Source organism: Hakea prostrata, chromosome 5 (assembly GCF_041222555.1).
Source record: "Hakea prostrata isolate BN-2017 chromosome 5, UWA_Hpros_2, whole genome shotgun sequence".
NCBI classification, from domain to species: domain Eukaryota; kingdom Viridiplantae; phylum Streptophyta; class Magnoliopsida; order Proteales; family Proteaceae; genus Hakea; species Hakea prostrata.
This window is the reverse complement of record NC_142604.1, coordinates 56,984,762-57,003,963: the sequence shown is the minus strand read 5'-3', so window position 1 is coordinate 57,003,963 and position 19,202 is coordinate 56,984,762. Positions and strand designations below refer to the sequence as shown.

Genomic DNA, 19,202 nt, shown 5'->3' with positions numbered 1-19,202 from the left:
CTACATGTATGGCTTCACAATATTTTTTTTAATATATATTTCTTTGAGGGGAATAGCTAAGCATCTTATGTATGGTCCAAGGGTGAGCAGCTCTTTTAGATATATTGTTTTAAGGGAAAGGTTTATTGAGTTGGTGGATCATTGAAGGTTGCAGGAAATATTAATTACATATTCAATTCTAAGAACCCATGTGAAGAGAGAGCTAGCTTGATCAGTATCCTGTTAGCTCTTAACTACCAAATGATAACAACTTAATTTTGGTGCTGTATCCAAATTCTAGTTCCAACGTACGATTGTGTTTACTCTTGGCCAGACCAGTCTTTCTGGGCTGCATTAGAAACGGAGATAGCCATTTCTCACATTTTGTAAATGCTGCATCTTTTCCAACTAACAGCACCACTCATCTATTGACTTTCCTAATTTTGAGACGGTTAAACATCTATATCGTTGGACCAGACAATCAACGATTCTAGATTAATCATAGCCAGTTGAAGAAGTTCAGAACCAAAAAGAAGAATACAAGAAAGATTTGGTGATGGAGTCGGGTCTTAAATAGGAAGACCTACGTTTCTAGGCTCAGATTCGAACCCAAATGCACTTTAGAAGCCTTGCAATCTTACAAAAGGAGAATAATGTTAGAATTGAATCCTAGGAACAATCACACAATGCAAGAAAAAAGGAAAAAATGAAAATAAAAATTCATGGGACATCGAGAAATGCAAGATTTTTCATGGGAAATCCTAAGGGGAAGAAAACCCACAGCTGTCCGCGGATAATCCACTAATTTCAACTAGCTTGAAAAATCAATTACAGATCAAAACCGTAAATTGAGTTATAATCAACACCATACATATCACTGGGTAATCTGAGCTATCAAATAAAGGATCTGAATGCAAATTGCACCAATATTTTCGGCACAAAGCTTGCCCCCGCCTCTTAAACTCGGCCTCCATTCCCCGCAAGGGCTGCCACCCCTTGACATCTCCCACTGTCACACAAAATCAGGCCCACATACATAAAAAGCAAAAGTGTGCAAGCCATGAATCTCACACGAGACCCTAAAAACCACTCTGGAATCGCAAGATTACAAAAACCAGTCAAGGAATCAAATCACAATAAAGGGAGGAAGAAGACCAAAAGAAAAAACCCTAGCATAGAGACAAGGAATCCTAACTAGCATGCAAAAATGAACCCAAAAGAACAACATATACACCCGACTTAATACAAACGAGAGGGTTCTGGTTCAATATCAGTATTAGCCAGGTGAACCAAGTGACCCTTGATCGATCCAAATAACTTGCTGTCTAGTAATTAGCCCTTCACACGTACATCTCTCTTTTGAAGCCTGATAGTTTAAGGGAGCTATTTACATAGGATGGTTACACAGAAGATGCGTTGAAAGGAGTGATTAATTAGTTGAACTGGCATATAAAATTTTTTTCTATCTTGTCAATATGTCTGCTGGTTTTCTGTCAATCTTATAAGTATTCTCTAATGGAGAGTCCAGAGACAAGATAGACATCCTTCCTGGAAATAGTTTTAATTCCAAAGAAAATTTTAATTTTTTGTCTTAATCCCATTTAAGCATATTGTAGGTTAAGGTCACAATGGTCATAGTCTTTTGCACAATGTATTGCTTAAGATCTAAGAAATAGAAAGCAATTCCGGAAGGGAAGCTTTCTGGGTCAATGATGTTGCACTCCACCATATAGTATCGGATCCACCCTGACTACCCGTGGGTAGGCCTGTAAACGGACCGGATTCGGCTCGGATACACCAGTATCCGAATCCGAATCCGATTAGCAAATCCGCTATCTGAATCCGAATCCGGCAAAAATTTAGAGACAGCATCCGAATCCGAATCCGAAACTTTATCGGATATCCGATAATAATCCGATCCGATAAAATATCCGATTATTGATTGATAATTGTCAGTTTTTTACATTTTTTATTATAGATTTCTAATTTTTGATTACCGAATACCGCTATCCGAATCCGATTACCGGTATCCGAATCCGATTATCATCTATTTTTAAAGAAAAAATGTTAAATACTTTACTCTATCCGGATAAAAAATTATCCGGATATTATCCGATCCGATAAGCAATTATCCGAATCCGAATCCGGTTGCTTAGCGGACGGATACGGATATTTTCCGGTAAGAAAATTTTCGGATACGGATACCCTTAAACGAATACGAATGCGAATTCGGAGGCGGATTTCGGCTATCCATTTACAGGTCTACCCGTGGGTGTGATCTACAACCACAAGATCTCAGTTACACTATCAGTATTAAATAAGGCACACAATCCATAATCATGAACGAAAAAATACAGTTCAATAATTAATAAAGGAATAAAGGTTTCAAAAATTCCAAAATAATGGATAGCAAGCAAAACAAATACAAAGAATGTTTAAGTGGAAGCAAAATCAAAAGGTAATATCTCATTATGGTTTACGATCCCCTTTAAGAATTTTATCAGTTTTCTCCTCTAGTTGATCTAAGAATGGGGTCATGAGACCCTCTTTCATCCCTCTATCCCAATGGTGGACAACTAGAGCTATATTCCCATCAATAAGTGCGGTAAGAGTATTCCATGCATCCACAGGACTCTTTGTGCTCATCATAACCAGTTCTCACTAGCGTATCCATTATCTCTTTGGCGGGGTTCTCCTATAGATATGAGGCTTCTTCTGTTCCTGCATAACCATCTGAGAAATCACAAGAAATGAATTCTAACGAACTCAGTAAGGCAACAATCACTACATACCAAGATCACATGATAATAATATAACGAGTGATGAAATGATATGCCTAGTATGCATCTAAGTTGTCTAAATATGTTGCTCTCTATCTAGGCAGAGATGCTTTAAGATATATACCAGCCCTCCTCTGGGTAGGTCTCATCACCCTGATTCCTCAAGACACCCAAGTCATCTTTTGGAATTTCGGGTAAGGGGTTTGGTCGACATCATCAAATATGGATGGGGTTTAGGTGCACACTCTCTCACCACAACCATTGGTCTGAGTACTGGTGCATGTCGAGGACTCTAAACCCAATGCAAGGTCATACGATATGAATTGAGATTTATTCTCTCAGCGATGATTGGTAGCGAAAGAATAAATATTAGTCATTCCCAATCATCTTCCAGCAAAGATTCAAAAGAAAGAAAAAAAAACTCTCTAAAGTGAAGAATTAATAGAATAAGAGAATAGTTTAACTAATTAACCTTCTCTAGAGTTAAACGGTCAACATAGTCTTTGCAAAACTCCCTATAAATTGAGGTCCTCTTCTCCTCAATGTGCCTTATGATGTTGCAGTTGTCCCCAATAGTCTAGAACATTAAAATAATGTGAAATTAGGTTTTAGGGACCTTAAATAGTGAGTCGGATGGCAAAACAGATATTTTTGGCCAAAATTTCCAATCAACCGTTAGAGGTGGTAGTTGCTTGACCAATAAATCGCCTTTAGCAATTGCCCCCCAGTACTTTTCAATACTAGAGCAATAAAATTGTTGCAAGCTTAAACAACATGTAGAAGGCTCTTACCTTGCCCTTTGACAACACCCAAACTTGACTTCCTCGCATTGGATATTCACTTGCCCAAACCATTTGCGTTCTGACTGGATCTTCTTCCGGTTCCAATTAAGACAAGTACTTCACATTCTTCATATGGATTCATCAGTTATAGAACCAAAACATGGGCTTCAATTCGGATGGCCCACAACTTATTCAGACTAGATAAGGCTCAGATACTCGGATCACAATTCGGGTTTCAGGTTAGGATTATGGGGATTGTTAAAAATGAAGCATATAAGATTTTCATGAAGATTGAGGTACAACTAAATCAACTTGCATAAGATAAAAATGCCATAGTTTGGAGAGGTTTTTCTCTTGTAAAAGGGAAAAAGTTAGGAGACTATATAAAGGAAAGGAAAGTGGAGTGAACAGGAAGCAATAATGCTTTTTTGTACTTTCCAAGTGAGATCTAAATCTTCTGCATCTAGCTCTTTGTGCGTCTTAATGGATGATATATGGATGCACAAAAAAGTTAAACCTTTGGGAATTTAAAGCATGTTATAGATCTGATGGTTCAACTCTTTGTGCATCTAGATGCCATCCATTCAGTGGTTGGATGGATTGGATGCACAAAAAGGTGGACGCAAAGGATCTCTGTGCTTCCAATTAGGTATGTGTTTGTGTTGTGATTGTGTTTGAGGGGTAGGGTGGGGTGGGGGTGGGGGTGGGCAAAAGTCATAAAAGAGAAAAGGAGAAACAACATCCCTAAAAATGATAAAAGAGAAAATAAAAGTGCAAAATAATCAAAGTAAACTCAATCCTCAGAGAGGAGGAAGTGGATTGTTCCACAACACACCCACATCAGAAATGGATATCTACCTAGGAATTCCTTTAATCTAGGGAAAGCTAAAGAAAAAGCATTGCATTCACTTCTCCAATGGGTTAATTCAAGATTACAAGGATGGAGATCTCAATTGTTAACCCAGGTAGGTTAGACAATGTTAACGCAATCTACTTTTATAGCACTACCATCTTATTTTACGTCATGTTTCATGCTACCCACATCAATTTTGCATGAATTAGAGAAAACCTCAAGACAGTTCTTGTGGGCCTTGGGTTCTAAATAGCAGATTCATACTGTTGATTGGTCTCTAATTTGCAAATCAAGGAGGAGAGGGTTCTTTATATTAAGAACCTTCACTCTTTAAACTGCGTACTTCTGTCTTAAAAGGCATGGGAACTTTTGACTCCCTCCTTCTTCCCTCTAGGGAAGACTCATGAAGGAAAAATACTTCAAACATACCACCTTCTTGGATGCTACTTCTCCACCCAATGCATCTTGGTGATGGAAATCTCTAATGCAAGCAAAACATCTTATTCATCTGGGGATGTTTAAACAAGTTGGTAATGGGACTTCCATCAGTCCTTGAAAAGATCCTTAGATTCCCAATACGTCATTGGATAAAGGATACTATCCATTTGCCTCTATAGCTCCTTCAATTGTATCAGCTTTCATCAATTAGTCATCTCTAACATGGAATAGAGACCTCACCCAACAGTGGTGGCCACCAGATATTTCTAATTAAGCTCATTATGCACATTCCACTACCTTCTTTTGCAGTTGAGGGTAGAATTGTTTGGAAATATACTTCTTCAGGACTATTTACTATTAAATCAGTCTCCAAATTGCAGATGTCTCTAACACAAATGCAGCATGATATTTCTTCAAATTAACAATTGGGACCATCTTTGGCAACTACCATTACAACCAAGAGTCTTTCATATGACCTGGAAGGCAATGCACCAAAAGCTTCCTTCTGCTAATCTCTTAATTTCTCGAGGATGTTCGGTTTCTAGGGATTGTTTGCTTTGTGAATCTAATGATGTGTCAGTTAAGCATATATTTGTCTTCTGCCTTTATAGAGATACAGTCTGGTCCCAGTGAGCAATGCCTTCACTCAATGTGCAAACTCCTTTCGATGAACAACTACAAGCTCTCGTCCAATAGTATCGTCATACAGAGACTTTGAAAAACAACAGCCTTCAAACTTTGCTCGCCTTTTGGAAATCTGGAAATTGTATACATCCATTTTTGAATTTGGTCAACCTCCATCTATACATCAAGCGGCCTTACTCATTCGACGAGAATGGATGAATCTGCTGAATGATGACTCACCGGGAGCCAAATCAAGCGAATACATCACCCATTTTATAAGTTGGCAGCCACCATCACATCTTTACATTAAACTGAACGTAGATGGATCTACATTTATAGAAAGGAAATTATCTGGGTATGGTGGGTAGCCAGAGGTTCACAAGGTCACTTTCTCTTTGCGTTTGGTCAAGGATGTGGACATCAAGACTCCATAACTTCAGAGGCATTGGCAATTAAAAATGCTTTACAGTGGAGCAAAAGCTTTCATATCCCACAAATACAACTGATCAAAAGTTGACAATCATGGATTGGTAATTGTGCTCACGGGTACTTCAAGCATCCCATGGAAGCTCTACCATATTATATTTGGCATCAGAAGATTAGAAGATTCCTTTTCCTCCATTCACTTATCGAGAAGCCAAACTAGTGGTGGACTACACAGGAAGGGCCCATATTGCCCTGCATAAAAGAGGTGGTTAGTATTGTGTAATATGCAGATTTAACTGCACTTACCATTCCTTACATGTGACCATATCCATTGATCCTCATACCGTTGAGAAAGAATCAGGATAGGAAGTTTTGCATGAACTTCATTAATTGTAACTAAAGATACAAGCAGAGCCACATTCCACTCCTTTCTATTCCATCTCTCCCAACAAGTAGACTTGTCCAGCCCCAAGAAGATCTCCTTGGAGCTTGAGCTAGCTTATAGAAAAGAAACATGTTGCAAATATTTCACACTCATTAGGATTAGTAAGAAGCCTCCAATTTTGTTTAGCTAGCAAAGCCTTATTGAAACAAACTGATCTCTATGCCCTCATCCTTCTTCCCCATGCACACAATATCCCATTTAACCCAGTTAATCCCATTTTCCGAACTACCCTTCCACTAGAAATCTCTAATTTGCTTGATCAATTTGTTCAAGAGTTCCTTGGGTAGTAGGAAGTCTGACATGACATATGATGGAAGACCTTGTTCTATTGCCTTTATCAGTACTTCCTAATTTTCTGCTTAGGATAAGAGTTTATCGTTCCATCCAGCTAATTTGGAATGAAGTCTTTCAGAAATATAACAAAAAAACTGTGTTTTATACCTTCCAAAAGTGGATGGGAGACCCAAATATGTTCCATGGGAGGAGACTTCTTGGATCTCCAAAAGAAAAGCTATACTTAGCCAGTGCTGAGGGGAGTTCAATTCCATGACTAAATAAAATGGAAGACTTTGAAAAGTTTATATACTAACCTGAAACTTGTTGATACTCTTGGAAAAGTTGAATTATGTACTATGCACGATAAAGTTGGGTTGGTGTAAAGAGCATATAGTCATCTAGACGATTAAGTTCCTGCCCTCTACATGAAATCCAGTCTCTAATAACCTAGGAATACCCACATTGGAAGTAAGTCTTTGAGATAATGTCTCTTGACAAAGAATATAAATATATGGGCTTCAAGGGCAACCTATCTGAGTCCCCCTGAGGTCTTATTCTCTTAATGAATTGGCCATTAATCTTTACACAATACTTAACAGTAGTGACACATTGCATTATCCAATTAGTCATCCATTTGTCTACAAAGCCTAGATGTCGGAATGTTGCTTCAGTAAAACATCATTTAAGCTTATCATGGGCTTTGCACATGTCCAATTTCAGAGCTATATACCTCTTTTTATATGCAAATCCCTTCATGAAATAAAGATATTCATGAATAAGGTAAATGTTATCTAAAATAGACCTATGAGGGACAAATCCACTCTTTAGTCTGGCTAATAAAAAAGAGGTTTTAATGCGTTAGTTAGACATTTTACAATTACCTTATAGGGCATTGTGAAAGACAAATAGGCCCAAAGAAAATGCACCAAAGAGGCATATACCCTTGCGCACACATGAATTCCCTCACTGCATTGGAGCTAAAGGCCAGGGCCTAAAGAAAATGACAAACCATATAACATTATCTTCCTTTACATGTTGCTCTTTGCCAATGGAAAGCGGAATTTAGGCATGATAGCAGGTTTGATTGAACATTTGTGATTACACAAAGACAACGAAGGGTCTGGATTTCGCAGAGGATGAAACTTGAGAATCAGCAGCTCTGCAACTTGGGCTAAATTTGAGGAAACTTTGAAGATAGTGAAAGAAAATGGGAGCTTAAACTCACCCGGAATAGAAACTGATTAAACTTATACGCAGTGAACACCAACAAATCGATCGACAAGAGGATCAAAGCAGATCACAAGTAAAGAAGAATTAACAAACTACAGAATCTTATCGTCTGTAGGAAGATAATCTGATTGAAAAGTTATGTAGCGTTAATTTTGTTATTGAAGAACATACCAAAAAGAGAGATCGCCTGGACATTCGAGATTGATAAACTAAAGGCAGTTCCCTTCTCATTAAAAAAAAAAGGCCATCAGAATGAATAAAAGAGGATAAAAATATATGGATTATTCCACGTATTGACCTCTTAAAAGTGGTGGCTGCTCTTTTTAATTTAATTTTTTTTAAGCTAAAAAACGTAGAAATATTAGAATACCAGAATCAACCAGAGATAGTAACCTATCGCAGAGAATGATAACCTTCAAGAGACATAGATTAATAGGATATGGCATTAACAACGAGGACACATGCAATTGAACAAAAGCCTTCAATGGAAAAAGGAAATAGAAGCATAAAACTTGTCTTCAATAAGCGATCAAAGACGCTCATGTTAACCAATTAAGAGAAATTCCAAGAGATTTGCTATGAAATGTTAAATTGATTTTCTAGCAATAATATGGCCGCCACCTTAAACTAATGATGGGGCAGTAGTGAATGGAGATTTCAAATTACATGAGACTATGATAAATTGAGAAGACATAGCTGAGTTCAATGAACTCGATGATTTTTCATTATTATAATCAAGAACATATGCAATGCATAAACCTATATATATATATCTCAATCCCAAGGACGAGAACAATAAATAGAAGAAGGAAACAACATTAAACTAAAACACTACTAATTAAAGGAAATCATGCTAAACTAGAACACTAGTTAAAAGGAATCTTGAATCACGTAGGGCTCTTCAAGTAGACCACCATGTAATTAAGAAATACTATCCCCACACGTACCTTTCAGCACAGAACTACTTTACCAGACTATATTCTATCCTTTACTTGTCGAAACTACTTTGTTCTCCTCTCCTTTTTCCTTTCTTCAATTGGGGTGGTGGCTTTGGAGCCTTTAATTTCTTACCTAGCTAGCTAGCTAGTCGTGGCAAAGTGGATCGCATCGTCTTCCTTTCTTCAGCAGTACAGATTCTCTAGGCCCATTTTTGGTCCGTATTGTATTTAATTGGATAAGAAGATATCCGGCCAGCATGCACTTATTTAAAGAGATCGATCGAACGTTCATGTCCGCTAAATCATGGTTGTCTTGATCAGTTTTGACTCCCTCGATCGATAGCTAGCTATCACCTTTAAGAGGCCTGCTCCACTAGTAGTATGTCAAGAATAAGCTTCCTTGATTTCCAATATGGCCTTTCAAAGAGGTTGCAGCAACGGCCTACGCGATTGGGGTCCTCGAAGAACAGGCAGAACTCTGGCCTGCAGGCAGGTGGTTTCGAGCCGAATGTTGATGAGATGAAGCGAGTTTTCAATAAATTTGATTCTAATAAGGATGGGAAGATCTCTTGGGAGGAATATTGCTCAATTTTGAAGGCACTGGGGAAGCCTGCTAGGGCACTGGAGGGTGAAGTGGAGAAGATATTTCAGGTAGCTGATTCGGATGGGAATGGATTCATAGATTTCAAAGAATTCATGGACGTTCAGCTCAGGGGAGGTGGGGTGCGGACGATGGACATTCGCAATGCGTTTCATATGTTTGATCTGGACGGGAATGGGAAGATAAGTGCAGAGGAATTGCATGAGATGCTTCGAAGGTTAGGGGAAAGCTGTAGCCATAAGGACTGCATAAAGATGGTGAGAGCAGTTGACTCCAATGGAGATGGCTTTATTGACATGGATGAATTCGTTAAAATGATGACCAACTCCCTCACCCCTGCTTGAAATGAACATTTGCTGGCTTCTTCCCCTCCTTCCCTTCCTCCCCTTCCGTTGTAGTCTTTGTAGATGGGTTTCTAACAAAACCTACAATGCAACCATCCACGAACGAGTTGGGATCTTTTTATTATTATTGTAATTATTATTATTATTATTATTATTATTATTATTATTATCATCATCATCATCATCATCATCATTAGAGGTTCTCATCCTTCAATTCTCCTCAAGTTCTAGTTTAAAAACATGACCCAACTCATGGGGTTCCTTCCTGATCTGGGCGTGTGTATATTTCCCGCAGTGTGGTGTTTGATGAGCAGCAATTTCCATTTAAGTCTTCTGCATGTGGTTGGTTTTGTTTCTGATGCTTCATGTTTGAATGTTAGTAATTTTGATGGATTGGTATCGTATAAAGAAACTGTAGAGGATTCTGATGCATTTGATAACAGGAAAGTCTCTGTGATGGATTCTTCAAAAGCTTGGTTTGATTCGAGTGACACAGTGTTATGTTGTCTTCTCTGGCACCAATTGTTTCTACAACTGTTGAACCTCTCGGCAATCCTTTGGTGATTAAAGATTTGGGCCAAAATAAAAATACAGTGCAGCCCATTATTAGTGAGTCCGATTCTACTCCTCCAATTTATGTTACGTCTCAGCCCATTATTGGTGAACCCACTTCCTTAACTTAGACTGGGTCATTACCTCCAGTTGGGCCTGGTTCAGATTCTTTGGGTTTGGTTCCATTTGTTGTAGCTTTTCAGCCCATATTTCCATCAGATTAAAGTGGGCCTGGTTTACATTACTCTTTAGTTTCTAATTCTTCTCAAATGGGCCAAGTTATTTCTACTGTTTTTGACATAAGCCTTCTACTAATTTGAATCTGGGTAGTTCTTCCGTTGTGTCTAGTACTATTCCAGAGGGATCTTCTTCTCATCCTTTGCTCACCAGGGCTAAGGCTGCTATTGCAAAACCTAATCCTAAGTATCTTTTGGCGGTTTCCTCTATTCAATGTGAGCCTCGCAATGTTAAAGGAAGCATTGGCTAACCCTGGGTGGTTTGCTGCCATGAAGGAAGAGATGGTTGCCTTAGAACAGAATAAGACTGCTTGGTCTTTAGTTCAGTGCTCTAATGATATGAATATGGTCAGTTGGAAGTGGGTTTTCAAAGCCAAGTTAAAGGATGATGGGTCTTTGGAGCAGTTTAAGGCCCGATTAGTGGCACGCTGTTCAGACAACAAGAAGGTATTGATTTCTTTGAAACATGAATCAATTTGTCTTGTATTGAGTATTGCAACTATGTTGAAAATGGACGTTTCAACAATTGGAAGTCAAAAACGCTTATTTACACTGACTACACTGGTCTACATTACCCAGCCCGCAGGTTTTGTTGATAAGTCTTGCCCTAACGTTGTTTGTGAGCTCCATAGATGGTTGTATGGACTTCGCCAAGCCCCAGGGGCATGGTTTGATAGATTCAGCAGCTTTCTCTTAGACTTTGGGTTTGTATGTTGTGTTTTTTATACATCTTTGTTCATATACCATGCAAATGGGAAGATTCTGCTGCTGCTTTTATATATGGACAATATAGTTCTAATATGAAATGATTCTGGTTTTATTATAGAGATCCATTTGCAATTAAAGATTTGGGAATTCTTCATTATTTTCTTGGAATGCAAGTGTATACTACATCTGATGGGTTGTTTTTATCACAAGAGAAATATGCTGGCAATCTATTACATCGAGCTCATTTTGCAAATGTAGAACCAATGGCAACACCAATAGTGGCTCGGTCTTCCATTTCTAGTAATACTAGTGCATATCCTAATATTAGTTTGTTTAGAAGTTTTGTGGGTGGACCTCAATATCTTACCATGATGCATGAGACCAGACTTAAGGGTTGTATAACAATGATTCTATGCCAATTTTCCCAATTCAACACAGAATGAACTTTTTATACTTTTATACCAGTTTCCCCAGTTCGGCATAGAATAAGTATTAAAATCTTATATGATTGGGCATATTTCTCTGGCAAAATGGACATAGAATCTTGTATGGTATGTATAAAATGAACACTTTTTTTTTAATAAAATAATTATAAAAATAAATAAATACAAATTCTTAAAACTTCACCCCACAATTGTTTTACATCCATAACATGAAACTATTCCAAGCTATTAATATCATCCATAAAGCAGCTAAAATCCATATGAAAGAGAGAGAAAGAAAAAAATCTCCCCACATCATACATTTAAAAAAAAAAAAAAAAAAAAAAAAACTGCTACCATATGCAAACTGTTCCAAACTGAGAAGTCAACTTGGTGCTTGGGTAGCTACAATTATTGTCTCAAGAATATCCTCCCTAATATCACAGATATCAACACCTCTCTCCATGATCGGTCAAACTTGATATATGAGACTACCTTTGCCCTATCCAATGACACCAACTGCAGTGCCTCCACAGAGTTAACAATGCTGAAGTCACAAATAATGTATGCACTCTTCAATCTGAAAAGTTCGAAATATAAAAACTGAAATTATAATTATATCAAAGACATCAAAATATGAAACTGAAAACAATTCTATAAAAACATTGGAATCATCTATTCACTTGGACAACTATCTTTTACAACTAATAAGCTGATCTACTTAATGGGTATGCATCAATAATATATGAATCTGATCCAAGGGTTTAAGCTATTAATATTAATCCATCAATGGGTCAAAAATAATCTCACATTGTCATCTACCATGAAGAAACATATGATCCATTGTTCACATCCTAAAATCAAATAAGTTTATAAGCAAACCTTCAAGGTGATAGCAATAAACATTCTGTAAAACAATCTCATTTCAAATCAAATCATCATAAAATTGATAGGCTCCCCCACCTCAAAAAAATAAATAAATAAAAATAAAAACCAGAAAGAGTTGGAGCTTTCTTTCAATTTCTAATATGAACATTACAACGGTTGACCAAAACCCTATTAACTAAATAGGTGGCCAAGTTAAAGATTCTACCATTTGTACTAGCATAAATTTAGAGAAATCCACATGTCAAGCCTAGTATAATTTTTTTTATCATTTGGGGGAAGCACAGTAAATAGTAGCATGTGCAATACAAAGATCAATACAAATTCTATAAATTGCTGAGAGTAGTGCATCAAATTCCTTCAACAATATGTTTAAACAATATAGCACATTAAAGAAGGAAGAAGAAAAAAAACATCACAAAAGTAAGAGATCTTAGAATACGATATATAACAAGAAGAAGTTAACAAAAGGGGTTTGATCAGTATCAACTCATATTTAAAGAACCGGAGAACGATGGCAATCTGAACAATGTTTCCAGCATCAATTCCCATGAACTCATAGAATCTGACCAGAAGAATAGAGGAGCATGAAGCCATGCTTAGAAGGATACCCAACTCAAGGTATGGCTCAGTTTCTATATGGCAAGTTCTCAGGTATCTTTCATTGCTAAGCATCCTCTTTATTTCTCTAATATATGGATGGCACAACCAATTAAAAAATATCACCCACCGAGCATGAACCAGTGAACCACATCATGCTCTTTGGAATTTGGAACTTTTTAAAGAATCATCCATAGTTCACAAATATCATTACATACCAAGAGCCATTTATTCACCAAGGCAATAAAATAAAATAAAAAAGAAGCTTCCAATATAATGTCAATGTCTCATAATTTGATTAGAATTTTCACTACCAAAATATCACAAGAAAGGAAAGAACACTAACAAAAAAGTATCAAAAAACAAAATACCAAAACAATTGATCCTAACCAACCAACAAAATTCAGCTCATGAAACAACTTATTATGTATATTGTGATGTAGCTCTGCCTAGTGAAAGTACACTAGGAGGGGTGGGATTTGCTATCTTGGACCATTTGGGTCATATTGCCCATATAGTTTTTGAGCCTTTGACCTTTGATGAGGCTATAGTTGGTGAAGCTTTGGCTATCCGTGTTGCTTTGTTGGAATGCAAAACTCAAGGCATCCATGATATGTATGGTGGTTCACTCTGATTGTAAATCCATAATCAAGCTACTGCTAGACCATAATGCTAGCCCACCCACTTCGCTAATTGGGATACTCTTTGATATTGGTCTGTTATTGGAAGAGTTTGATAATTTTCACTTTTCCTTTTTTTCTAGGGATCTTAATGGGCTTGCCCACTCCCTAGCCTGGAAGGCACTCACCATTACTTGTAGGATTGAGTGGTCATATTCCTCCCCATGGTTTCATGGGCTGTTGTATCCTCTATTCGGGCCTTGGCCTTTTCCTTAATGAAAATCTTTTCTACCAAAAAAAAAAAAAAAAACCAACCACAAAAATAATTAAAAGAAATTACTGAAATGAATTTGTGCATTTCAAGTCAACAACCCTTTCAAGAAGGCAAAGCATCTCAGGTTAGATATAGCGTTGTTCTATACTTTTCCTTTGTCTTTCTTGCCTATCTTCCCAATTTAACAATTGGTTGTAAGTTTCAGAATGAAACTATCAATATGAATTGATGGATGATCGAAATCTTCTAACTTCAATAAGAAGCCTGGCTACGTTGTAAGCATTGATCCATGGAAGCCGATAAAGATAAGCAGAGACAAAGCACTGATAGTAGCTGAAAAGGCAAGGAAAAGGCTAACGGCATAGAAATCAATATAGTGGCACATGAACCTTTGAAGCCACTGCTAAATCAAGAGAAGAAGATATGGTTGAGAAAGAAAAGGGGTGGTCACAGTCCAATTAAGAAGAGATCGATGGTTGGTCAGTCAGTCAGAAGGAAAGGGCACAGAGCGAGTGCATGTTGTAATTATTAGTTTATACAATGGATACTCAAAATAGAGTGCTTTCCGATCCACTGTATATGGTCATGGCATGATGCGTTGGGTATTGGATTCCTTTTGCTTTAAAAATGGAAAATGAAATTGGGTTCCTTTCCTTTACTGGATCCCAACCTTTATTCGAAGTTGGGTCGATCTCCGATTTAGTAATTTAACAAAGAAAAGAAGCTCTACTTCCAAGTTTCCGGTTCCAAGTGCCCTCACTGCTAAATACTAATTAAATTAACTAGTTTGATTATGCTTCACTTGTGCATGCCTGGGTTGTAATTGGAACTAATCAAGAAGATCTCTTTTTAAACAAAGTTTGAAGAACCCTAGGGCCCTAGCTAGCTGCTAGATGAGTGATCTACGATACGATTCAATCCAATGAGGATTTATTCGATTTTGGGAATCAATCCAAATCTACAGCTAGCTAGCTTTATTCATGATCAGAGCGAGGGAAGATAAGTATTCAAAGCTACAAGAGAGGATCCGAGTGCGTCACGATAATGACGCATCACTTGCTTTCGTAATCGTTCCACGCAAACTCGAACAATTGCAATTATGTAGTTGATGAAGATTCTTGTAGATGAATTAATTCGCGTACGTCCAGGTTCGATCGGTATTTATCTCTGTAAAAGGCGAAAACTGAAATCTATTCATGACGCGAAGAAGGCAGAAGTCTAGATCTGAATTAGTATTAGTATATATATATAAAAGAGTTTTTTTTCCCCTTCGTGTAACTCACTCACTCAACTTGGGTTGAAATTCTTGTGGTCTCCTGTAGTGGTGGGTTATATTACATGCAACTCAAACCAATAATACATGTAGTACATAATTAATGGTCTCAGTTAAGTCCCCAAATGAAATGATCAAAATACTTTTCTAATATTAATTTACTAAGCTATTTGAATGTCTCATCTCATACCCAACACTTAGGTGGGTGAAAGAGTTCTTTCTTTACTCATCTTCTTCTTTTACTTTACCAAAAGCCATCCACCACCGCCGGTACCACCACACCCCCTCTCCCAGCTTGGAAATCACCTGCCATTGAGTAGTGAATTTTCATGTCAAAAAGCTGAGAACAAATAAGCGCCGAGAACACCTTAGACTTGAGAATCTATCCAATTGATCCAACAAAGAATGAATGATGGGGTCATCTCCATAATAAGAGCAATCTGTCTTCTTTTTTGTCACAAACTGACTCTGCAACCTACAAGGGTTTAAAAGAAACCAGAAGAGGAAGAACATGAGAAAACTACGGTAGCTGCGTTGGAAAATTTAGTGTTTAAAATTAGAACCCACTGAGTGCATAGTAATCACTGACCGTCTAACTTCCAGCCCATCAATGAGGGATTTGAATTAAAAGCTTGATTTCTTCTTTTTATCCGTTTTGCTTCTCTACGTGGGGCTTGGTCCCTTGAGAGAGAAATGCCTTGCAGAGGGTGAATCAGGTGATTTCAGCCTGGGAAGGTGGGGTGGCAATTTTCAGCGGTGGTGGATGGTTTTCAATAAAGTGTGGGAACAAGATTTTTTCATAGCCTGCCTAAGGGTTGGATATAGGATAATGAGACATAATGATAGTTTAGTAAATTAATATTATAAGTGTATTTGGATCATTTTATTTTTGAACTTAACTGAGACTGACTCAATTTATGTATTATACTTAGATTGGAGCACAAGATAGATTAAAGTTTTTGATTAAACTCATTTACTTAGCAGCGGAGCTTTTGGGGGCACTAAGCAAGTACCTGACATGGTACTTTTATAATAATAATGGATGTATTTTCATTTGAGAGAAGGGGAAGAAAGAAATAAATAAAAAAAGATTAGACGTATCTTTACTTTTGACTGGATGACATTATTTTTCTCATTTATTTGTTTTCTTCCCTTTTTGATCAATCCAATTCATTTTATTGAAGGCTGAAGCTTCCTTCTCAGTTCTCAAAGAATGGATTCATGAACATTGTGAATAAGAAGCAAATATGTTGAATTATTAGCTAGAGAGTAGAAAAAGTAGCCAACGAGCTTAGAGAACCATCCAAACTAAGACAACTAGAGAACTCTAAAGAGAAAACAGAAAGTATCGGAATCTTGTAGGCTAAGTAAGGTTGGTACGACCGGAGGAACACCAGTACACACCACCACCTGGCAATTGCATATAAAGAAAAAGATGGATGACATTCAGAATCTCAGTTTGGCCGGAGTTAATTCTGAGTTCAACTGGCCGTCAGACTGCAAGAAAGAAACAAGATCTGCAGCTGATATATCCTTCGATCGGTCACAAGATCAGGCGAGAGAGAGAGAGAGGCCAAACTAAATGCTCGATCTCATGGACAAAATTAGTAGTACATATATTATTAATTAGATATATATAATTAGGACCGTAGCTACATAGATACATGCAGTGATGCATGCATGGGGAGTGGGGAGTGGGGAGTGATTTGATTAAAGAAAGGTGATTCCCCATTTGTTCCGGATAAAGCGATAAAGCTCCTTCAACTCCAATTGACCACTGATGCATCCATTCCCGTCGGCATCGGCTTTTGCTATCGCAAACCAGGCTTTCAAGCTACAGCATCGGAGGCCGAGTTTCCGTAGAGCTTCTTCCAGCTCTTTTCGGCTTATCGAACCATCTCCGTTGCTGTCTATCCGCTTTACCCACTCCCAGAACTTGTGTGGAGGATCGTCGACGGCGGCGGTTGGTACGACATAACGGGCAATATTATTGTTGACTACTACTCCACGATGATCGACACGGACTGCTGCTGTCTTTGGAGGAACAGCAACGCAAGCTTTCATCCTCAGAAAATGCATGTTGCGCTACTAGATAGATATATGCGCAGAAGAGACTTAATTTAGCTTATACAAGGGGAGCTAGACTTAATTAGGGAGGAACGTACACAAGGTTTGGTTTATATATATATATATATAGCTAGCTAGGCAGTACTGATCGATGCGCGCACCACTACTTGATCACCTTGATCATAATCATATATGTAATATTGCATTGCCCATTTTCAAGGTCTCCGGTCATGGGACTGACTTCTTTCTTTATTCGAAGGGGGGGAGGGTGCCGAACATATACCAATAGTGGGTCCACCGGCCGTGGCAGAAAACTAAAAGAATTGAAACCCAAAAGTAGATTCACATTAGTATCCAATCTTCTTCTGTATGTATGTAGCAGTGTAGCACGTACGCTTTCCACCTGCGTTACAACTTACAAGCATCAAGTTCAAACTAATCAAGTTAATCCATGGAGTGGATCACGACCAACCCGTTATTATACAAAGAATAAATAAAATCTAATTAACGAACGAATCACCGTCCAGTCCAGTCCAAGTTAATCAAGGATCAAACTTCCCTGATTAAAAGAATCAGTTAATAAATTGCTTTCCAAGTTTCCTTCCCATGGAAGAAAAACCAAATTCAGGAGCACGATAACTAGTTGACAAATATCATCAGATATTAATATATAGTCAGTCAGTCACCCGTGTTGGAGAAGCTGAGGTGCTTTGTGCTCCCCAATTGCCATCGATTGCGGGCTTCCCCATCTAAGAGTTGAGTGAGGGAGTGGCACATTAATCCCAATGAAAGATCGCTAGCCACATAAATAAATGATTGAAAAAAAAAGAAAAACCGAACTGATCGGTCGATAATCGACATGAATATCTAGTGGGAGAAACATTGAACAATTCCGTCTCTCGTTCTCAGGGATAGAAAGATGCTCTGGGCATGCGGATTGGTATCGGTAACAATCTGTGCATGATGACTGATAACGAGCAATTGAACCCGTCACTAACCAGTTTAGAGTCTTCTCCGTCATCAGTGCATATATGAAGCTCCAGTCTATACTCTTTAATAATGTTGTTGGGTAAGATCTTTTTATATACCTAGTTGCTGGCTATAAAAATAATAAATAAGATAGATACCAAAAAGAATAATACATAAGATAGATCATACATGATATGATTTTACTTCAACCCAATTGTGGATCTTCCTTTCAACCACAAGCTAGGAATAATCTACATTTGGAACCGTGTCTACAGCATTAATTGAGGTTGATCTTTCTTCCATACTCTTAAGTCTTACTCTTTTACCTATAATTTTCGAGAGAGTTGAATTCTACAGTTCACTCCATGTTAAGAAGAGCCCATCCCTAAGAGTGTAGGCAAGGCAGAGTGTCGTCGACATAACTCTACAACTAGCAAAGATCACGCTTTAATATATAGACTGCTTTCTAAGGATTTTAATAAAACTCTGTCAGTCCGAACTAATCCAAACTTGTCCAAAGCCTAGTCTCTTAAACCCGAAAGGCAGGTTTGGGTTACAAATTAACTAATCCTAACATGGTTGGTAGGGTTTGGATTTAGCCTATGGGTCAACTAGCCTATCTCTATCCAACCCTATGTTAATTTAATTAAGTTAGAGCTATATATTGCTTTATGATCGATGACTATCTACCACAAGGAGCTACTTCCAAAGAGATGGATCAAATTCAATGAACACTAATAGATCAAGCCAGATAGGGGAATTCAGAAGGAGAAGCTTTATCACAAATCAAGAAAGGAATGGCTTATGCAGAGATGGTTGCCAAAGAGAGGATCATAGATTTTGTAGATATGACCTCGAACATGGAAGATGAGAATGGCTT

At 37.8% G+C, this 19,202-nt stretch overlaps 1 protein-coding gene across 1 annotated transcript; it reads left to right on the top strand.

The window, feature by feature from the left end:
* Positions 1-9,088: 9,088 nt before the first annotated feature.
* LOC149016712 (calmodulin-like protein 30) lies at positions 9,089-9,823 on the top strand. The gene has a single exon (XM_089157052.1). The coding sequence runs from the start codon at positions 9,153-9,155 to the stop codon at positions 9,714-9,716; it is 564 nt and encodes a 187-aa protein (XP_089013178.1). The 5' UTR covers positions 9,089-9,152; the 3' UTR covers positions 9,717-9,823.
* The last annotated feature ends 9,379 nt before the right edge of the window (positions 9,824-19,202 follow it).